Below are 21,852 nucleotides of genomic sequence, written 5' to 3'. Positions count from 1 at the left end.
GCCTTCTTGCTGTGGCCAGGCTGTGGCAGGCACCAGCAGCGAGGTCTGAGCTGCTGCCTCTAGGAACTTGAACTAGAGTCTGCTGTGGACAAGTTCAGTGCTGGGAGGCCGCTGCTGACGGCCAGCAGGCTTTCTGCGAGTGGGGTCCAGGCACAGCCAAGTCCTGCGTTGTGGAGGCTGCCCTGCATCTGCCGGGCGTTCCCAAGGCCTCGGACGCCAGCCTGCTGTGAGGAGACTCTGACCTTGTCCCAACCCCACTGACTTCATGTCTGCCGTTGTGTAAAAGTAATGCTTGGTGCCCTTTCTCCCCTAAGTTTCTTCCAAAAGAGATGGACACACTTTAACAGTGACTCTCGCCTTTGGGTGGAGAGAGTCCCGACCACCCCCTTTCTGTCTTTGTGCCCCATGGCTGGGTGGCCCTTGGAAGTCTGATTGACTTGGTGTCTGAAGGGGTGGGCACCTCCCCTGCAGCCCCTGATGGCCCGCTGTGCGTTGCAGGGCCTGGGCCGCCTGTGCGAGAGGTTCCCGGTGGTGGTGCACTCGGTGACGCCATCCCTGCGGGACTTCCTGGTGGTCCCGTCCCCCGTGCTGGTGAAGCTGTACAAGTGCCACAGTCAGTACCACACAGGTAACTGGCCGAGAGGCCGCCATCCCTGGGCTGCTCCTCCACCTTTTCCTCCCAAGTCTTCCCCTGCACAACCCCCTGGGGTGCCAGGCCTCCCTCCCGCTGCCACTCTCCCAGGCCCCGCTCCAGGCCTGCTCTTTTTGGCACCTGCCCTCTCTGGGGCATCCTGCAGTGTGCGTCCCATGTCTCAACGCCGGGCCTGGAGCTCTGTCCCCTCCACTGCCACAGGCCCAGAGCACGTCTGGTGACCGATGTTAATTAAGTACCCTGCTGCGCACTCGGGCGCTGAAGTGGTATCACCATGCTGCCCCCAGTCCCACCAAGGTGGACGTTTTGTCCTCTCCCTTCAGGTGGAGAGACTCTGAGGGCCCTGCTCTCACGCTTGCCCACCCTTCCCGCCTTCCTGTGCATTAGCTGGATGCCCTCAGGCCATGCCCTTGCCTTTCTGCTGGGGCTGAGCTCCTAGGGGCCAGGACTTCTGAATCATTTCTTAAGACGTTGCTGTTTTATGTATTCATTGCTTTGTAACTTAAGTGTGCTTCCTTGATTTAAACTTTTGTTTCATCCTTTCTGTTCTCCGACACTTTGGATTCTGAAATGCTTGGTGAAGTCTTTGTAAAGAGATTGCTTTTGTAGCTAAAGATGATTACATTTGATTTTGGTTTTGAATTTCAAACACAGATATGGAAAGTGACAGGCATAACCAGATAGATGTTTGAATTTTTACTTCCAGTTGCCGGCAATGATATAAAAATCAGCGTAACCAACGAGCATTCCGAGTCGACCCTGAACGTGGCGTCGGGGAAGAAGAGCCAGCCGTCCATGTACGAGCAGCTGCGGGACATTGCCATCGACAACGTCTGCAGGTGGGTGGCCTCGTGGGGTGAGGGGGATAGGGGCGGTGTGTCAGGCAGAGCCAGAGACGTTATTGTTCAGGGAAGCTTCTAAACCTGCGCTGGATCCGAAAAGGGAGATTGCTACATGTTAAAGAAAAAACAAAAATTTCCTGCCTTTCTTTTCCTGATCATAAACGTAATAAAAAACAGAGAAAACCTGTGATTTATAGAAAAGTAGACAGAAAAGAATTATCCCTTAGCCCATCATCCAGAGTGATGACATGTGGTCCTGTTTCATCTTGTTTTCCGTGCGATTTTTGGTATAAATGAGAGGTTTTATGTGCCCGAGTGTCCCTTCAGCACCAGCTCCATCTGTGTGAACTCTTGCTGTCCACACTTGGGGACCAGATACATTCTGATTTGTAGGAGTCGTACCTCTCCTTGTCTGAGTCCTGGCGCCTCGCTCTCGGGGCCATCGGGCTGGAGCCCAGCTACTCTGTCAGACTGTCTTCTCTGACTTTGTGGCCTGGGAGCCAAATGTGTGGGGAGCGAGAGATGCTTGTAAGATTTCATGCTCCTCAGGGCTGTTAGATTTCCCCTTCTCTAGAGCATAAGCATTTCTCCATACTATTAAAACCTCGATATGTAATTTTAACATTCCCTCAGCCACCGTGGGACCATCTGTCTTTCGAATCAGCTATTGTGACTTCTGTTGAGAAACGGAATCTTAAATTGGAATTGGGATGAGTATGACACCCTGGAGGAGACTGTTCTGGGCAAGATAATGAAGTTACTATTTTCAACGGAGATACTTGTCAAAGGGTGAAATCTACAGCTGTTCTTTGAATTCATTCTGTGTAATGATCATTCAGATTTCTGGGGAAAGAGTATTCAGAACGGGTCTTTAAACCTTGCAGACCCCAGACAGGAAAAACTCAACCAAAATCAAACACAAAATGCTCATCTGGTTATTCTGATGCCTCATTCTGCTTGGCCTCCTCCTTGCTCAGGTGCCTGAAGGCTGGCTTGACTGTGGACACAGTGATCGTGGAGGCCTTCCTGGCCAGCCTCTCCAACCGGCTCTATATCTCCCAGGAGAGTGACAAGTACGTCCTGTCCTGTCCCAGGAGGTGGGGGCGGGGGCAGATGGTCCTGTGCAGGCTCATGGGGCTGCTGGCATTCACGCGTCTGTGCCGCTTTCTGGCACGGAATGGCGTCAGGCATTGAGTCTGTCCCACGATGTCTGCTGAAGCCCACCTTGGAATGTCCACCCTGGACACTGGGGGAAAAGACCTCTGTCTTCCCGCCTGGTGCTGGTGATTGCAGATCTCAAGCTGTCACTTTCAGATGGACGCTTCCTCTGAGAGACTGATGACCCTGGGGTCCAGGTCCTGGCTTCCGGCTTCTTTTCCCTGCTGCGTGCTGGAGCACCATTCCCAGGGCATGTCTGTCCTTCCCTCCTGTAGGGATGCTCACCTGATTCCGGACCACACCATCCGAGCCTTGGGCCACATCGCAGTGGCCCTGAGGGACACCCCAAAAGTCATGGAGCCGATCCTGCAGATCCTACAGCAGAAGTTCTGCCAGCCCCCCTCCCCCCTTGACGTGCTCATCATCGACCAGCTTGGCTGCCTGGTCATCACTGGAAACGTAAGCACGGCCAGGAACCCACTCTCCCTGGGCAAGCTTTGGGAATCTCCTTGATTCCCAGGAATGTAAAAATACAGATTAAACTTACCCTGTGGAAGAGTTAAATGCTCCCAACTTTGTTTTTTTTTTTTTTTGCGGTACGCGGGCCTCTCACTGTTGTGGCCTCTCCCGTCGCGGAGCACAGGCTCCGGACGCGCAGGCTCAGCGGCCATGGCTCACGGGCCCAGCCGCTCGGCGGCATGTGGGATCTTCCCAGACCAGGACACGAACCCGTGTCCCCTGCATCGACAGGTGGACTCTCAACCACTGCGCCACCAGGGAAGCCCGCTCACAACTTTCTTAACACCGAATGGTGAGATTTTTTTCCAAGGAAAGGAGAATAGTGTAATGGTTCCAAGAATGCCGGAGAAAGAGGTTTAAACTATTTTCTTGCCGATGTTAATAGAATAGAATGGAAATGGAACCTATTCCACTCTAGGTGTTTAAGTTGAGGTTTGCATAAACCTTTAGGAAGGGCTGGCCTTGATGCTATTTCAGGCCCCACTGTCCCTGGTCCCCAGTGTGTCCCCTCTGGGTGTCCATGGAGGGTGCTCCCAGAGGAGATGTGGTCACGTGTCCCTCACTCTTTTCCAGCAATACATTTACCAGGAGGTGTGGAATCTCTTCCAGCAGATCAGCGTGAAGGCCAGCTCTGTTGTGTACTCTGCCACCAAAGATTACAAGGACCATGGCTACAGGTAAGTCTTCCCAACCTCGTTGTTGCTCTCGATCCTTTGAAAATGTGAGATGTGGGGACTTGTCTTTTAAATAAACATCTCTTCTTAGAAAAGCACTACATGTTAGAAATACATGTACCCAGGCGGGAATGACCCGCACAGGGCCGCCCCCGAGCTAGCATCTCTGAGCTCCTCACCCAGTGGGCACAGCGCCCCCGGGTGACCGTGTTCTCACAGAGCAGCACCGGCCTTCCTGCCCGTCGTCACCTTAGATGTCAGCATGGTGTCCATCAGGTGGCAGCACCGCAATCTGTCTGGCCAGCCCTAGGCCGCACATTAGGTAATTTTCCAGTGTTTCTGCTGGTCGATGCTGCATACCTGTGTCTCAGATGCTCGCCTCAGGGTGGATTCAGAGGGCAAGGGAGGAGACGTTGACAGCCTTGGGTGTATGATGTTTGCATGAGTCCTCGCCCTCCCCAGGGATGCCCCAAGGACGAGACGTATCCTCCTGTGTTTGGAGGATCTCATGGACTTGGTCAGATGAAGTCAGGAGGGCGGTGGGCAGGGTGGAGGTTCTCCTCTCCCCTCCTGGCCACTCCACCCAGGGGAGGGGGTGGGAGTGCGGCTGTGTGACCTCAGGACATGCTCACCTTCTCTGTGCCTTAACTTCCTCACCAGCTGTGTGGGTGTATGAGGCCGTGTGTATGCATGTGACAGCTCTCAGCACAATGGCTGCTTCTCTGCCTTCTCACTGCCGCTCCCACGGGAGCCCCGGCCACTGGAACACAGGAGTGGCCTTGGGGGGCCCCAGTTCACCTCCCTCTCCTGTCTGTCCGTTCTGGTCTCCGCAGTGACACCGACACACAGACCAAAACCTCTTCCCCTTGCATCTTGCTCCCAGAGCGGCTCCTGCACCTCCTCGCCCCTCCCCTCCCTGTCTTTCCTTCTGACCTCTGACCCCGCCTCTGCCTCGCTGCTCGGCCCGTGCCATGTACGGGACTTACCAGTTCCTCATCTTCTGCCACATTTCCTTCCTAAAGCACTTTCTGACAGTGCCACCCACAGTGACTGGTCTCCCGCCGGAGGAGGCATCCACTGCCATCCGTTCCCCCCGCCAGAGATTTGTCTGGGAAGGGGTGCCTTTTGTCCCGGCTGCCATTGCTCTGTGATTTCGGGGGCAGACAATGTGCTACGTGCTTCACAGGGACTGTTTGATTCCCCCACGCCCTGCGAGGAGGGAATTATTATCCTTGTTTACTCAGGAAGAAACTGGGCCTTAAAGACCTGAGCTACTTGGCACAGCCCGGCTGCGGCAGCATCCAGCTGACCCGGCACTCAGAGCCCAGCCGCCCCGCTGGTGTGCAGTGTCAGCTTCCTATTCAGGGTTTACATGGGGTGACGGGGTCGGGGCAGGTCGTCAGGACCACTGAGCACTTCCTGAGTGTCTGATGTGAGCTGACCCTAACCTCAGCCCCAGGTGGAGGAGGAAGTGTCGTCAGAGTTTCCGGGGTGGTGGTGATGAAGGGAGACTGTAACTGGAGGGGAAGTGGGTCCCCTGGAAGTGCTGGGGAGTGACATGCCTGTTCTCAGCTGCATGGCTGCCCGGGCACTTGGAGGAAGTGTCCCGAGACCGTCAACACGCCCCAACACGCAGGCTCCTGGAAGCTGAACAGCCCCTGGGCCCCCAACTTGTCTCGGGGGAGGTTGGGGTCTCTTCCGCAGCAGCTGACTTTCCTTCAGGGCTGGTATCCTCTGGTGGCATGTCCCTCGCCTTGGGGGTCTTCGTTCACTGTACTGGGGGCCCACACTGTGGCCGCGCCACCTCTCTCCCACAGGCACTGCTCGCTGGCTGTGATCAACGCCCTGGCCAACATCGCGGCCAACATCCAGGACGAGCACCTGGTGGACGAGCTGCTCATGAACCTGCTGGAGCTGTTTGTGCAGCTGGGGCTGGAGGGCAAGCGGGCCAGTGAGAGGGCCAGCGAGAAGGGGCCCGCCCTGAAGGTAGGGCTCAGCCCTGGGCACCGCCTTGAAACCCATGCTTTCTCCCTTTACCTGATGACGTCAGGAACGGGGGACTGGTTCCTTCCCGGGGTGCTGGCGGGAGTGAACAGACAGACAAGGGGCTGCCCCTGCAGGCTTAGCGGGACAGGCATGGGAACAAAACGGGCATTGGGTGATCTCAAGGCCTCTCTGAGGTGGAAGCGAGTGAGCAGCAGCCTTGAGTGAAAGTCTTACCTAGGAGGAAGGGGCTGGTGCAAACAGGGCCTGAGACCCTTTGCCCCGCTCAGCCCTGCCTTGCTCCCCGCCACAGCAGGCTGGGCCACTGTTCCTCTTGTCTCCTGAGTGGGGCCCAGCTCCCCGTGCACAAGAGACGGGGGCTCGAGGGTGTTGGGGAGGCACCTGGAGCCCAAGGAGGCCGAGGCTGTACCCTGTTGAGGGCTCCAGGGCCCAGCTCCCCGCACCCCCGTCCCCACCACTCTCACTGCATCTCCCGGGCTCAACACTCAGGTGTCCTGCTTCATTCCTCGGCTGGGGTAGGGGCTCCTTGGGTGCCGAGCTGAGCTTGCCCATGCACCCACCCCCCACTGCAGTGACAGGCCAGGTGTCTGTGGGGCAGCAGTGGGGGGTGGGGTGGGGTGGGGACTGGCCAACACACTGACCACCAGGAGCTGAGGACAGAAATCAAGAGCTGGGGGAACACCAGCTTAGGACCCTGTCCCCACCCCTGCGCGGCCACAGGGCCTCGGCAAGCTGTCCCAACCCTGTTCATCCCTGAAGATGGAGCAGCCCTGCTGCGGTGGGCAGTCGATGCCCTCATCGTCAACTGAGCAGCTGGGCTTCCCAAGCCGGGCTGCTCCTCATGTGTCTGGCCAGGTGGCTGACTTTTTACTTAGTTATTTTTAAGTAACCCCCAAGTTTTCCCAGATTTGGAAAGAATGTGTATTCATTATAGAAAAGATACAGAAACCTATAAAGAGGAGAGTAAAAATTTCTCTCCTCAGATACAATCGTCGTTAACCTTTTGACAGACTTTCTCCTGGGTGTTTTATGCAAATCTATTTATTTTACATAGTTGGCACTGTGTGAGAACATACTTTCTTACATTTAACGTTTGATCTGGGCACTTTTTAAGGTGACAGTGCTTTTCAGAGTGCTGTCTCTGTAACAGCTTGTGATATTTGTGCAGAGTTGTCAACGGTTTATGTAATCCTTCTCCTGTTTGACATTCAAATTGTTTCCCTCTTTTGCTGTTAAGATTATGCATCTTTATACATGTTTCTCTGTATATCTTTTTCATTGTTTCGTGTAGATTAAGGAATTTCAGTTTTTATGACACTGTGTTAGGTCTTTTTTTTTTTTTCCTTTTCAATGAAAGAAGCGTGGGCTCATCAGTGACTCAGTTCTGTTCTCCTCCAGGCCTCCAGCAGCGCGGGGAACCTGGGCGTCCTCATCCCTGTGATCGCTGTGGTGAGTACCCGCCCATTGGTGTCTCGGACTCAGGTGCGGTGCTCGTACTGAGTGCTGCCCAGAGACCTGCAGCGAGTTCCCTGAAAGGTGCTGTTTTGAGGCTGCAGGGATCCTGCAGCTGTGGCTGTGTCGGAGCTTCCGCGACTGCCCCGTGGGCGTGTGCCTCCTGTTGCCTCGCTGCCTCGCTCCCTTTCTCCATGCTCGGCTGAACCCCTGGCCAGTTGACCAGGACCCTACTGCCTGTTCCTCGGGTGTGGGGGTCTGACTTAGGTTTTCCCTGAGCTCCCGCCCTGCTCAGGTGCCTCTGACTGTGGCCTGCAGGGGCTGCTTCCAACCCCTCCCCCCACCCCCCACCCCCCATGGTGAGCCTGGGGCCTCTGGTTGGTGCCTGGGCCTTGGGGCTGCAGCCCTTGGTGCCCTGTCGGGGATGGCTCAGGCCTGTCTCTGCCGCAGCACTGCCGCAGTCAAGGGCCGGTGTCCGTCTTGTCCTGTCTCAGCCTGTGGCCACTTCTTCCCAAAGTGACCCTTACAGATGTCACTTTTCCCGGCCCAGGCGTTCCCAGCTGCCAGACCTGAGCCAGGCCCGCGTCCAGCTTTGTTTCATTGGTGATTCTTGAGCTCCCACTTAGCCTGCCTTCTGCTTAAGCCCCTGCTTCCGCCTCCAGTTCTCCCTCTTCATTCGAGCCTCGAGCATTTATGTGGGTGTCCCCGCAGGTGGAGAGGTTGACCTCCGGCTGCGTGGTGACCCAGGGGCTTCGAGGCCCAGTGGGCGGTTGGCGAGCCCTCTCCTATCTCTGCAAAGTGGTTTCAGTCCCTGCTTCTGTGGGCATTCGTCATTTGAGTCTGGGGACTATTGGGGGTCCGGTGTCAGCCAGCCAAGGCGGATGGGAACCGGCAGCTAACTGGCTTATCGTTCTTGGCTCTGATAGTGAGGCTGATCGTCGCGGGCTATGTCCGGGGTGGGGGTGGGGGGTTCCGCCTCAGGCCACCCCCACCCTCTGCCTGTCCCCTCCTCCCTCCCCCGAAGGTGGCTGACTCAGCTGGGCTCCAGGACAGCATCTCTCCCCAAGCGTGCTGCAGGGTTGGAGCTTGGGCTTGCCTCATGCCTCCCACTTTCCCTGGGAGCCCTCCGGCCTCTCCCTGCAGTCAGGGCCCCCACAGCCCCTCGAGGGCCTGTGGGTTGCTGGGACCCTGACGGTTTACACCAGCACCCATGGGTCGGTTTCTAAAGATGTCATGGTTGACGTCGACTCGCGCACAGTGCATTGAGAAGCGCCACGAGGACACTTTGTTGGCCCGGAGGGAAGGGCGAGAGGCATGAAGTCCTTGGCCCGTGGAGGGCTCCATGGAGAGCAGGTTTGGTAGACAGGGAGCACGCCCGGGGGGCCTCTCAAGTTAACGAGTTCTGGGATATTTGAGCCCCACAGTTCTCTGACCCGTCTGTATGCCTGTGAGCTTGTAAGTGTGCTTGGCGGTTGTTGTTTATAGTTTAATAAATGCACGGAAGAAATCTATAGGGGACACTCTGCGCACTTTTGGGGAGCGATGACTTGTAGGTTTGGGGGCACACCAGTTTTAGGGTCACTGGGACCGGGGTTGGACTCCTGGCCCTGCATGTGGGGTCCTGGGAGAGTGTCCCAGTCTCTCCGCACCTGCTCTGCCAGCAGAGAGTCTCAAAAAGATGGGGTGACCTTCTGCGGGGCTGGCGCGTCACGGCGGGAAGATATGTTAGCAGTGATAGGCTAGCACACGCTCACCTGAAACACCCATGTCTCCTCCAATACGGTGACCTTTACATGAACGGAATAAGTATCGTTGTGTCAACAAGTTAATGGTTATATTGTGGAGGAGGAAACAAATATTTGATTCTGTTGCTCAACACAGAGCCCAGATGCCATGGTTCTTGCCTCTGCTCTCTGGTTCTAGCCCTCACCCTAACCCTGGACCTTCTGGGAGAAACTAACTTCCATAGTTTTTTTTGTTTGTTTGCTTGAATGTTTTATACTTCTTTTTAAAAAATTTTTATTTTAAAGAAAAAGATACTCTGTTTTGGATTTTTCGATGACACTGTGTCTTCAGTGACTTAGTTGAGTGGATGTGCCAGTGGCTCTGGGCAGGAAGCATGGGTTTCTGCCCTAATGCAGCTGTTCCCTTATCAGTGATCTTGGGAGCCTGGGGTGGGGGCGCCAGCTCACATGGCCTCCGAGGCTCCTTCCTGCCTGCGTTTGGTGGTCTTTGTCCTGTGAATCTGTGATGCTCTTCAGAAATGTCACTGATTCCATTGCTTGAACCTACAGCTGGAGACATAGTTGCCCCGCTGTCACAAAGCGCGGAAAATGTCCATGCATTCCACTCGGCTGGGCACCCGGGCCACTTGCAGCTTGTGTGGCCTTGGACAGGTTATTCTCTTGGTGCCTGCAAAAGGATGTTTGGGGACTAACACTTTCAATTCATAGACCTGTGTGAAAGCTGCTCCCTCTTCCTCATGGAGGTGGCGTCTGTCCTCAAGGGTTTGCACTTCACCTCAGGAAGGGAAGGGGGAGGGGCCCAGGTAGGCCCCCAGTTAGGGACCCCTGGGCTGGAAGTGGTAACCCAGGCAATGACCTGAACCCCTTCGAGACAGTAACCCACTTCATCCTCACAATAGCCTGCAAGATAGGGACTGTGTTATCCCCGTTTCACAGACGGGAGACTGAGGCACAGAACTTGCCTCAAAGTGCCAGAGCCGGGAGTGGAACCCAGGCAGCCTGGCGCAGGCCTGTGCTCTGGGTTCATATCTGCTGCATGGAGGCACCTCGTTTCTGAAGGGGGCCCAAGGGCATTCTGAGCAGATTGAGGGGCTGGAGCTCTCTGACCCCTGGGGGTTGAAGAGGAGCCTGGGCCACGTGTCTTCATGCCTTCTGGGTGGGGGATGTGGGGAAGGGCTGAAGGTGGAATCTTGAGATGCGCATGGGGGTGTGGGGGAGGAGCCAGAGGAAACAGCAGCAAGACCAGAAGTGTCAGACAAGCCCAGGAGAGGACAGTGTTGACTCAGAATAGAGGAGGACTTGGAGAGGGTGGTCAGCAAGCCCAGGTTCCCTGAGAGGGCAAGAGGGATGACAAGGAAAGGCCCCCCTGCCCTGGGTGTCAGACACTGGACGGGCCCTGGCTCAGGCAGTGGGGAGGGGGCAGGGGGAGAGGGTGAGGGGTGAAAGCAGGGCCAGGGTGGGACTCAGGCCTGCGGCTGAGCACGCCCCCTCTGTAACAGTGGAAGCCCCAGGTTGGTGTGAGGACGGGGATAACCCAGCCTCCACATCAGGGAGCACTCGTGCACCCCTTTGCTGCCTGTGACTGTGTCAGTCTCACTGGGTCAGAAGCTCTCTGTGGAGTCAGGCCAACCAGGCTTCGACCCCAGCCCACTGCCTATGGCAGGCCCGTGGGGTCCCAGTCTGACGGCCACACACGTGGCAGTTTTGAAGCCCCCGGCGCTGTACCCCGCCCCACACTGCGGAGGCCTTGCGCTCTTCTTTCTGAGCAGCCTGTGTGGATTCCACTGGTCTTGCCCCGGAATCAAGGGTCCAGAAATATAGTCCTTGGACGTCGCCCGTTTTCTCGAACCAGACCCACCGCAGGCACGTCTGAGGGTCTCCCTGTGTCTGGGGATGGAAGCTGTAGCGTGTGCCACACATACAGACTGGTGTTTCCGGAGCCCCCACACAGCTCCATCCATGCCCCCCCGCCCCCAGGATGCAGCAGCACTGCCACATCCGAGCCCGAGGATGTGCCTGCTCTGGGTCACTGTTGGGCACTCAGGTCACTCTGTCAATGTCTAGCACTGCTGGGGTGTCAGCTATTTTGAATGTGGCCTTTTTTAGTTATCTGACGTTATAAAAGTAGAATTATACCCAGTAAAAGTGGCGATATTTATTTATCTTTAGGGTGGAAAGCATGGCTACGGGTACATGCCGTCCTCTGGGCGGCCATGAGATGAAAGCAGGTGCAGAGACATTTAACCTCAATTCAGGAGGTTGGGCCTTGAGAGGACTGAGCCCGAGGCCAGGGCACCCCAGGCCTTGGGGAGGGGGCAGCTCCTGCCCATGTTCCCTGTCAGGTGGGAAGCCCTGGGGGGGAAAGGCTTTGGGTGACAGAGTGGAGGAGGGGGGCTGCTGGGCCCGTGGAGGGGTTTGCTGTGAGGTGGAGGGAGCCAGTCTGTTTGGCGCCGACACTTTCTAGGAGACAGCCACCGTGCTGCAGCTGCGGTGACCTCTGGGCTGTGCAGCCCTGATGGTGGCAAGCATCGCGGTCCTTCGTCCATGTCTCCCAGAAAGGTGGCCTGAGCCACGGGGTCACCGCCCCAGTGCCTCGTGGTCGTTGTTGGAAGGGAAATGGAATTGCGGATGCCCCAGAGCACTCGAGACGCCCCGGCCTCCACCGCTAAGACCTGGTGGGGTTGGCGACCCGGCCTAGGAAGAGCAGGCAGCCCGTGCGGTGCTCATAGACAAGGAACAGGAAGGGCCGGTCGACGCTGAAGCGGACCTGGGTGGACAATGGCATGAACCCCACGGTGGTCACGGCTGCGGCCTGCGTACCCTCCTCGTCCACCATGATGGTGCCTTGGTGCTTGAACTGCGTCAGGACAAAAGGGAAGCTGTCAGATAGCGGTGGTCACTCACAGACGGGCAAGGGGGGGTAGTCTCGTGTTCTTCAGGGAAGGGACCAAGCAACCGCAGGGGAGGCATGGACGTGGCTGGGCAGGATGGCCCTTGGGACTCGGTCCTCACACATCAGCTGAGTGTGGTGTGAACGGTGTCACCTTTGCACTGTGCACCATGGCCACTCAGGGCTGCCCACAGCACTCTGCGGGCAGGACCGTGTCCCCAGAACCCCCTGCTCACGCTCTGGGCCCTCTGCCATAGTAGGCCTGCTGGGCTGGGGTGCTCCCGGGCACCTGCCTTCTCTCTGGTATCAGCAGGGGCTCCAAGGGGGGCAGACCTGGGGTGGGATGGGAACAGGCAGAGGACGGGCATTACCAGGTCAATGACGATCCTCTGGTCCGAGATCCCCGTCATATTGCTGTTCCTGTCAAACAGCGCTGTGACCCCCAGGGACCGCAGGGCCTCCACCAGGTTATAGTCCTTTTCTAGCTTGAACTTGGGCAGGAGTACTTCCCGTGTCCTGGTCAGGGAAGAGAAGGGCCGGTTCTACTAACTGCAAGTTGCAGAGGAATCACATTTCCCCTTAAACGTCCATAAACACACACACCCGCCTCCAGTCCGTGTACCACAGAATTGACACAACACTTCTTAAAATGCATATCCTCGTCCTGCCAGTGGAGGATTTTGGAAAGACCATCCCATTGTAATCCCAGCACTCAGAATTGAGGCATGGTTACTGCTGTGCAGTCATGTCCTCGGTACTGTATGGTTTGTGTCCTACCAGCCAGGCGGCAGAGCTGTTACTGGCTCATGGCTCAGGCATCTGACATTCTCTCACTTGGGTCCCTGCTTTCAGGCATTTGGTATTTTACTGTTTAAGGAGCTGAAGTGCAGCTCAGTGCACTTAAAAAAAGAGTGCTTTCTGTACCAGCCAGCGCTAGCGTTCTCCATCCTTGAGGGCGCTGTGGGGCTAAGACGCCAGACGCACCCCCTTCTCAGGAGCTTCCTTCCCTCTTGGTGCGCCAGGACCCCACACGTGAAGCAGCAAAGCGTAAAGACCACCTGTTAGCGTCCGAGTGACGAGAACAGGCCTAACCACTGGGCCATCCTGGAGGAGGGGGGACAAGATCTGGGGGCCCTGAGCAGGGCCTGCTGGAGGGAGCGCAGGACTCCGGGCAGGAGGACAGGGGAGAGCAGAGCAGCGTGTGGGCCAGGCTGGGCAGCAAGGGGGCTGCATCCTGTGGGTGGGAGTCCACAGAGAGTTCGCAGGAAGAGGCAGGTGGGGACGCTGCCTGGTGGCTCGTGGCAGGTAGACGGAGCATGGGACGGCAGACTGGTCAGGCCCCCGCTGGCTCAGGGCGAAGGTCGTGGGCAGTGCGGTTAGGAAGGAGGCGGGTACAGAACAGGTTTTAAGGAGAAAGTGACAGAGCTTGCTGCCTGCCCAGCTACCTCGGTAGACCTGCCCCTAAGAGCCTGCCTGTCCCTCAGTTGCATTTCCTTGTATCCTGGTCCTGAAAGGAGGCCCAGACCAGGTTCAGTTGTTAACTCGGGCCCGGCGGGATCCAGGAAGACAGGGAGGTGACTTGTGCATCCTTCCTGCGCTGATCCAGCAGCACAACCTATGGTCCTGACTGTGAGATGGTGAGTGACGCCCTGAGGGGATTTGGAGGACCTCGGGGCTTCTCATACTGGGTTGGGGGCTCGTCTTGGTTCTAGGCCCACAGCAAGTGACCCCAGGGGGTCAGGGCAAGTGTGTGGCAGAGCCAGGTCGCTCCTGCCCCCACATCACAGAGTACCGGTGCATTTCTCATCAACGCTTTCTGGTCTCCTTTCACCGAGCGGAAAGTTTGGGCAGAAGTCACAGTGGCCCAGGGGGCACATGCCCTTTTCCCTAAAGTGACTGCAGCCCCAGCCTCCTTGGGTCCCCAGTCCCCTGGCCCCAGAGGCACCTGTTTGTCATGCTCTTCTGCCACCTCTCCACCACCTGGGGTTTCAGCTGGGCCTCCAGGGTCTTCATCCCGGACAGCTTGTGCGGGACCACCACCAGCATGCTGATGCCCCCCATGTACTCCAGCCGCAGGACATCGCAGTCCAGCTCCTGGTCGCTTGCCGCCAGGAAGGCCCCCTTGGTCTGCATCATGGGGACCTTGACCACCTCTCGCTCGTTCAGCCGGAAGTTGTGGTTGTGTGTCATTTCCGCTGGGAATTTGTTCACCCAGGACCCTGTGAGGTCAGCAGGAACAGGCTTTTGTTTAAATGCTCTCTTAGAGGGTTTGTTCAAACAGGCTGCATGGCCCACCCCCACCATATGAACCCACAGGTCTGGTTTGGGCCAGGAGTTTAAGTTTCTCACCGGTTCCCAGGCGATACTGATGCTGCTGGTCTGGGGACCACACTGAGACCAGTGTGCCAGACCAGTATGCTGGTCTGGCCCGCCCGCCACACTGAGAACCACTGTTTTAGAGGCTTCTCGTAGGAAGCGGATGAGGGCAGATGGGGTGAATAGACCAGGTGAATGCTGGGTTAGATCCTGACATTAAATAGCACATCACCTGCCTTGCCTGGGCCTCTGCATGTCTCTCTGTAAGATGAGGGCCCTGAGCTGCCATCAGCTCTATGGGGACTGGCTGGATGCCTGGGGAGGCAGCACTGCCATTGCCACCTTCACTTTGGATTTCGGGGCAGCTTCGTGTGCCCGAGTGGGAACGTGTTTGTGTGGCTCTAAGATGCTAGTAACTGGAAGTGAGGGCCGCCCGCCCACTGGTGAGACTGGCCATGTGCCAGGCCTCCTCCAGCCCCTTCCTGTGCTACATCGACTCCTAGCAACCGTGAGGGGCGGGGCTTTCACCACCCCCATCTCACAGATGAGCAAGCAGAGGGGAGAAGCCAAGTGACCTGTTCAAGGTTTCCAGCTGGTGGGTGGGGCAGGGTGTCCGAAAAGCAGGAGGCTCCTGGGGGGGGCATAACAGCAGTGCCCGCCCGCCTCTGATCTGGGTCCTTCTCCGGAGCCGGCCTCCGCCCAGGGCTGCTCAGCCCTGTGAGTCAGGCATCTAGGCAGCTCTCTGTGGGGGTCCACCCTGTGCATGGTGGGTGTGAGCGGTGTCCCTGGTCTCTCCCCGCCCCAGATTGTGCCATTTGCCCTGGGGGAGACCCCCTTTCCCCTGGGCTCCAGCCACGGCTTTCCCAGCTTTGCTGCAGCTGCCCCGCCTCTCCCAGGTTCTCTCCTTCCTTTGCTCCTGAGGCCCAGCCTCTGTTTTCACTGTGTTTTACAGAGTGCTCGTAACATTTGAAATTAAAATAAGTAGTGACAGAGATTTGGGAGCTAGAGCTAAGAGTTACACATCCAGACTCTGTTGTGATATGCACCCATGAGAGCTGGTGCTACTGGCGTTTCATCTCTCTGACTCCCAGCCCTGATCCAGCAAGCCTTCCGGTGTGTGGGCAAGGATTCATGTGCCCTGCCGCCACGTTTGCCGTCTGCGTGACCCTGGTTCCCATGTTGGGACGTGTCCCTGCCTGCTCTGAATACTGACTGCGCTGAGGCAGAGGCTCTGGAAGTCGGGGTGCCCACAGGCTGGCAGGGCTGAGGGCCTCGGTGCCACCCAGGGGTCTCCCACTCACTGTCAAAGTCACCCCTGAACACAGGAAATTACTCTCGAGTGTCACTGGCAACATCAGACCCACTGAGCATGTAACAGTGGGATTTGCGAGGCCACATGGTTAGGGGAGTGAGACCAGGGCTGACCTCCAGTTTTCATTCCCAAACCTGTCCCGCCAGCCAGGGATGAAAGGACATGTGTGTGTTCACTGAGTATGTCCCGTGTGCCTGTCACGGGCCTGTTGGAGCCTCAGCCTGGACCCGCCCACCGCAAGGCTGGCGTTGTGCCTGGCGTCGGGGGAGCCAGGGGTCTGGCTCAGCCTCTGAACCCTTCCTCCTGTCTTGGCTCCCTCCCCCTGCTTTGCCCTTTGGCAGCATTCCGCACAGCCGCGGGGGGCCTCGGCTTGGGCACAGAGCGGGTGTCCCGGCCGGTGGGTGCTCTGGCCCCACTGCCCCTCAGCCACTTTCAGGAGAGGGGCTCCCTGGACCTCCGTAAACTGTGCTGGAGCTGACCAACCAGGGAACGTGGCCTCCCAGGACTGACCTGGCTGGTGCCCACTAGTCCTTGGTGGCAGAGGGGAGAGTGGTTGCGTGTCACCGCACTAGTGTGCAGTGACCCCGCTCTTCATGTGTGCCCTCAGCTCGCTGGGCAGGTGGAGGGCAGTAGAGGTGTCTCCTGGCTCAGGTCTCATCAGGGCATTTTAAAAACGAGGCCTGGTATTTACAGACCCGTGCCTGTTTATCTCTAGAGTCCTGGGGCTCTGTGTGTTTGTGTGTGCGCAGGTGTGGGTGGTTGGCGGGGGGTGGGGGGGCCTCCTTAGGAAGTGCCTCGGTGCTTGGTGTTGGCCCAGAACAGTTGCTCTAGACATAAGGGTTGATTTCCCCGCCCCCACCTGCCTGGAAAGGAGTGGGGGTGTGAATGTCAGTTACTCAGGGTGAACCTTTTGTCAGCATTTTGTCTGTTGGGAAAGGAAACGAAAAAGCTCAGATCCAGGTTGACCTGATGCTGGAAAGGTTTTTGCATTATTCTGATCTAACAGAGGCTGGAGCTTGGCTCTGCCCCTTACCACCATCTCTCCGGAGCAGCGTTTTAATTCCCTGTCTGTAAGATGGAGACACTCATAACAGTGGCCGTCTCTCAAGGCTGTGGCGAGGCGTAAAGCGCAGGGTTTCTAAGTGTCAGCTGCCCTGTCACCTCATCAGGACCTTCCCTGTCCCTGCGAGCTGACCCCGTGTCTGGGTTTCCCAGGGGAATGGAAGTAGAGTCTGCAGTTCGGCCCACCTGTGAGCTGAGAGCGCCTGCGCGTCTGCCCTGAGAAATGTCGCCACCTCTTACCTTTAAAGTAGATGCAGTTCAGGAGCATCATCTGAGTCGCGGGGTCCATATCCTCCAGTACGTCTCTTATGAGGCCCTTGGTGAGCCGCGAGATGCGCTGGTTGGTTTGGGAGATGAAGGCGGGATCAGAGAAGTCAGCCGCCCGGACCTCGGCGAAGTAGTACTGTCGGACCTTGGCTCTGAAGTCATCCAGGACTGGAACTTGCTTCTGAACGTACAGGTCACTGACGGACCGCAGCGTGTACCCGAAATTCCTCCGGAAGAGGCGGTGGGTCAGCTTCCGGAACAGGTTGTGGACGGTGCCCAGCTCGTATGTGGTGCTGGCGTTGACAAAGTCGGTGAAACGCAGGGCAGCGTGTACCTGCTCGTGGGTGTCCCCCCGCAGGCCCAGGGAGAGCATGGCCATGGCTGTGGACACACCTACGGGCGCCAGGAAGACATTGTCCGAGGCACCGACCCGCTCCTTCAGCGCCCGGTAGAGGTCTAAGGCGAACTTGGCATTGAGGAGGTTGAGCCGCTGGATGCGGCTCTTGCCCGGGAAGAGCTGGAGCACGCTGCCGGCGCCAGTCCCAGGGTCCACGGGCGAGACTGCGTCCACGACATCAATGTAGTCGTCATCCTCCCCGAAGATCTTCTCCAGGTCCAGGTAGTCGTCATCCTCTTCCCCGTCCACAATCCACTCGTTGGTGACTGTGTTCTCCTTGTGGAAGTCGGCAGGCAGGAGGGGTCTGCTCAGGTTTCCACTCTTCAGCTGCCCCCACCGGGGGTCCTCAGACTCGAGGTCTCCCCCTCCACTATCAAGCTGACCCCGAGGGCTGAGGTTCCCACACACGTATGCCAGGAGGAGGGACACCACGAGAGGGTGCAGCAGGCGCTGCATTCTGCCGGAGATGGAGCTGGAGGGAGAGCAGGACATGGTGAGGGCAGCCTGGCAGACTGCCCCCTCCCCGCCCCACACACTCACACACACACCTCTGCAGGCCCCCGGCCACGACCCAGGAAGGGCCCCAGGGGTGCCAGTCTCTAACCATTTTAGGATCTGCTGAAGATAAAACAGACGCCTGACATTTTGTGTGGCTTCATGAACCTGCCTGGAGGACCACTGGGCCCAGATCAGAACCCCTTGTTGAAAGTGTGCAAAACCATAGGGCTCACGGGCCCCAGGGAGTTTCCTTTTCATTCATTCACTGAACTTTGTATCCCTTCCTCAAATGACATATTGGGTGGGCCCTGGAGGCACACAGGTCCCCCAGCTGGATGGGGGCCCATGTGCAATAAAGCACAGCTCACAAGGACACTGCCAGGTGGGGGGGGTGGCGCCAGGCAGGCTGAGGCTCCACCTCCTGTGCTAGCAGTTATTTGGGGTGGTTTAATCTGTGTGATTTGGACTGTGTCTGCAGTGCAGGGATCACCTGGAGGCCCAGTGGACATGGTGGGTGCCGGTCTTCCTGCAGCCATGGGGGATGAGGGTACACCTCGCTGCAGGTGTACGTTTTCTCCTTGTATCTGTCAGTCAGCTCCCACTGCTTTCAGGAGGGACCAGAGCTCTCCCACAGAAGTGTTTCTGGCTGGGGTTACAAATAGTCTCACCAGGTGTATAGGGTCTGGGTGAGGGTGCTGTCAGAAAGCTCTTACTGAAGGCCTGAGGGGCGCTCCCTCTATTTAAGTAAACAAAGCACGTTTTTAACAGATACTGTGGGATGAGCCGTCTGTCTCCCATCCCTCCACCTGTCACGTCAGTTTGGCTGCCAGACGGCTTTGTCCTTCTCTTGCTTCCTTCCTGGTTGTGAATTGCATCCTGGGAAATGAGCTATTACTCGATGCTTCTGTGTCTCCAGGACAGTGACAGCAGGTGTTTATACTGCTGCTCAGTCATGCAGGATCCCAGCATCCCTTCTAATCACCTCAGAAAGAGGAGAGTGTCTTGTCAGGTTTGTCAGGTGGGTGACCATCTGGTACGTTTTTGAGGAACAGAATGTCTGCTTCCCCTCCAGGCCAGGTAAGAATCACTGGCTCCTGTTAGGTAAATATCGGGACTTGTTAGGCCTGAAGATGGTGTGCTGGCGATGGCAGTGACTCTCGGCGGAGCCTCTTCTGGGCGCCGGTGCTGGACCAGGGGCTTTGGTGACTCAGCTCCCCGCGCAGAGCATTGTGCATATTGGGGGTGCTGAGCCTGCCTGAATGTGCCAGTGGCTAGATTAGACCCAGGTTAGTGGAGCCCCTTCCCTGTGTCTAGGGCTCTGCCCGTTTGGCCTGGAGTGCCAGCACCGTTGTCCCTGCCCCAGTCCCCACCTCGGCTCTTCTCTGCAGCACTGTTAACACAGTCAGCTTGCACACTCCTCTAATCACGACATTTTGGAGAAGAAAGTCACATGGTTTCTGACTTGGAACTGTCTGTTGTCTTTTCCTGTCCCCTTCCCTCCCCCCAGCCCGTAGCCGAGGCTGCCACACACGTTGCCTGCACTCAGGACACAGTGTCTAATGTGTGTGGCTGCTGGCGGAACCGGGCCCAGGTTCTGGGTAGAATTGGGCGTGGGTATTAATGGCAAGACACTGAAAAAGTGAGAAAAGAAGAGGTCTTCTTGCTAGGCTACACTTGAAAGTATCCTTCTCAGGTTAAAATAAGCTTTAAAAAACCCAACTTGAATAAACAAGAGTTCAGGAAAAGGAATCTGAGACCAGATAGGGAGGCAGAGGTTGAAAACATTCGTGTCTTTTTGCTCCTGTATTCAGATAGTACGTGTGGAAGCTTCTTGTACTTGCTTCTTCCTATTCCTGTATTATACGATGAAAAGCCCAAAACACTTTGCATTATGCTCTCATCAGAGGAAGCAAAAGGTATCTCATAATATATCTCATGTGGTAAAAAATTAGGTACCTGAAAGGTAAATCTTCCTGTTGTTTTGCCATTTAGTATCACAAGAGTTAAAGAAGATACTTTAAAATTATCACTAGGTTGTGTTTAAATCCAGATTACTATCTTTGAAGAGAAGCAGTATTTTTTAAAGGGAAATCATTCAAAAGTTTGTTTTTATGCGCACTTCCTGTGGCGCCTTCTCAGGCTGGCTGCGTGGAGCGGGGCTGGGCTTTGTGGTCCCTCGTCCCTCCTGGCTGCTGTCTCCCGGCCCAGACGGAGTGGGGGTAATGGAGCTGTAGACACCCTTCAGGTTGAAATAACTTCAGGCTCACAAACGAGTTGAAAGCACGGCACAGAGAACACCCACCCTGTACCTGCGTCTCCAGACTCGCCAGGTCTCTCTACGTACGTACGTGTGTGTGCGCGTGTGTGACACACGTCATTTTTCTGAACCATTTGCGATGCCCCAGAACTAGGGTGCCCGCCCACAGCCCCCAGCACCATTCCCAGTTCAGGTCCTTAACCTAGCGCAGTCCCTCCTCCCCGGTTGGCTGATAGTCCACTAGCGTAACTGACAGAATGTTATCATAGGCAGCTTAACAAAACCTCTTACCCTTTCTAAGATGGTGTAGAGAGCGTTTGAATGTAGTTGGATAGGGAAGCAAACCAGTTACCCATCTCTAACTACCTCAAATAAGAATTCATAATCGGCAGAAACGTTAGAAACCTACTTACCTCTGTGCTGCTGAGAACTGGCTTTGCAGGGACAGAATCGGCCAAAGTCACCAGCAGGCTTCAGTGTGACCTTTGGTGCTGGACTGCTGTCGTGTTTTCCAAAGTAAATACATCCCAGATCAAACACTGCTCAACTAGCTTCGTCAGCACAAAGCCCTCGTTGTGTCTTTGGTCACCGCTGAGTGGCTTGTGACTCCCAGTGATTGGAGGCCTGACCGTCTCTGTGTGGATGAGCTTACAGGAGCAGCCAGGACGCTCTGCGGCCCAGGGCTTTGCATTGGGGGTGGCGGCACTGATGCTCCCCTGGACATGGGAGGGCCCCTCTCGCATCTTCCAGCTCCGCGTTCTTCCTCTAAGTGATCGCAGCTCCTGACCTCATCCTGGGCTCTGGAGTGACGTGCCTGCTAGGCAAGGTGTCCCCACCCTCCTATGAGCTGTTCCTCCATGGACAGTGGAGGGGAGGGTGCAGGTAGAGACTCAGAGCACAAGGAGACCCTGGCCCGGACCTGTCTGCCATCTGCAGGACATGCAGCCCCGCTCTGCTGTCCGTTGTGGGATAGCCAGGGCCGTACTTTGGTGCTTCCCATGCTCACATCCACTCAGGTGTTCACAGGGGGCCGTGGCTCCGTGATCATTTCTATTTTTAGTTTGTGGTGGGGTTTTTTTTTTGTTTTTTTTTTTTTGTCACGCCGCACTATTTGCAGGATCTTAGTTCCCTAACCAGGGATCGAACCCGGGCCCCAGCAGGAGGCGAATCCTGGACAGCACCTAGCCCATACTTGGTACTCATAGATCATAAGCATTTGGACCACTGAGCCCCCCTCGCTGCAGGTTGGTTAGCGCTGTGTGGGGGCTTGACCTCTGCTGGGGACTCTGGAGGGTCCAGCTGCCCACCAGGCGTTGTGCACACATGTAACTGTTTTCCATACCCGAGGCGCCTTCCCCTGCCACACACTGGGTGGGACACCATGGGGACAGGGACGCAGGGACTCCAGCCTCACCCCTGCCCCCAGCACTCTGCTTTTACCTGCTTCACACCCTGGGGTTCTGCCCAAGGTCACTGCCCCGCCCGCCATGGTTCTGGCCCTTGGGCCTGGTGCTCCTGTGGCCAGGCGGCTACTCCCTGTTCCCTGCCCGCCTGTGAACACCAAGCGCCCCATCCCTGGGTCCCCAGGAGCTCTGGGATGCTGCTTGCCTGCCTCCCAACGAGGCCGAAGGGCTTTTCCCTCCCAGTGCAGAGCCCTCCCCGCATACAAGAGGCTCAGGAGCGTTTCTGGGCGAGCTCTCTGAGGGCTGCTGATTACTGTGCCCTGTGCCTTCTCCTGCCCAGTCTGACTGACCTATTCTCTGAGAAGAAGCCTGGAGAATGGGTCTCGAGCTTACGCCTGTAGGTG

At 56.8% G+C, this 21,852-nt stretch overlaps 2 protein-coding genes across 4 annotated transcripts in view; one reads left to right on the top strand and one right to left on the bottom strand.

The window, feature by feature from the left end:
- Positions 1–21,852, top strand: part of PI4KA (phosphatidylinositol 4-kinase alpha) — a gene marked incomplete at its 5' end in the record, with an annotated part of 95,569 nt that overhangs the window by 41,323 nt on the left and 32,394 nt on the right. For all 3 annotated transcript variants that reach the window (XM_079717690.1, XM_079717691.1, XM_079717692.1), the window contains 7 exons: positions 499–628; positions 1,359–1,491; positions 2,472–2,567; positions 2,928–3,111; positions 3,745–3,848; positions 5,663–5,831; positions 7,248–7,298. In XM_079717690.1, coding sequence (XP_079573816.1) covers positions 499–628; positions 1,359–1,491; positions 2,472–2,567; positions 2,928–3,111; positions 3,745–3,848; positions 5,663–5,831; positions 7,248–7,298 — 867 coding nt within the window. The remainder of the gene's footprint in view (positions 1–498; positions 629–1,358; positions 1,492–2,471; positions 2,568–2,927; positions 3,112–3,744; positions 3,849–5,662; positions 5,832–7,247; positions 7,299–21,852) is intronic.
- Positions 11,712–21,534, bottom strand: SERPIND1 (serpin family D member 1; the record flags this gene model as incomplete). The annotated part of the gene is made up of 5 exons (XM_079717263.1): positions 11,712–11,903; positions 12,308–12,452; positions 13,882–14,155; positions 16,867–17,762; positions 21,497–21,534. 5 exons carry the CDS (start codon positions 21,532–21,534, stop codon positions 11,712–11,714), a joined length of 1,545 nt encoding a protein of 514 aa, XP_079573389.1.

This window comes from Hyperoodon ampullatus (genome assembly GCF_949752795.1).
Source record: "Hyperoodon ampullatus genome assembly, chromosome: 13".
NCBI classification, from domain to species: Eukaryota; Metazoa; Chordata; class Mammalia; order Artiodactyla; family Ziphiidae; genus Hyperoodon; species Hyperoodon ampullatus.
Note: the sequence above shows the minus strand (reverse complement) of the source record. Positions and strands in the feature narration are given on the sequence as shown.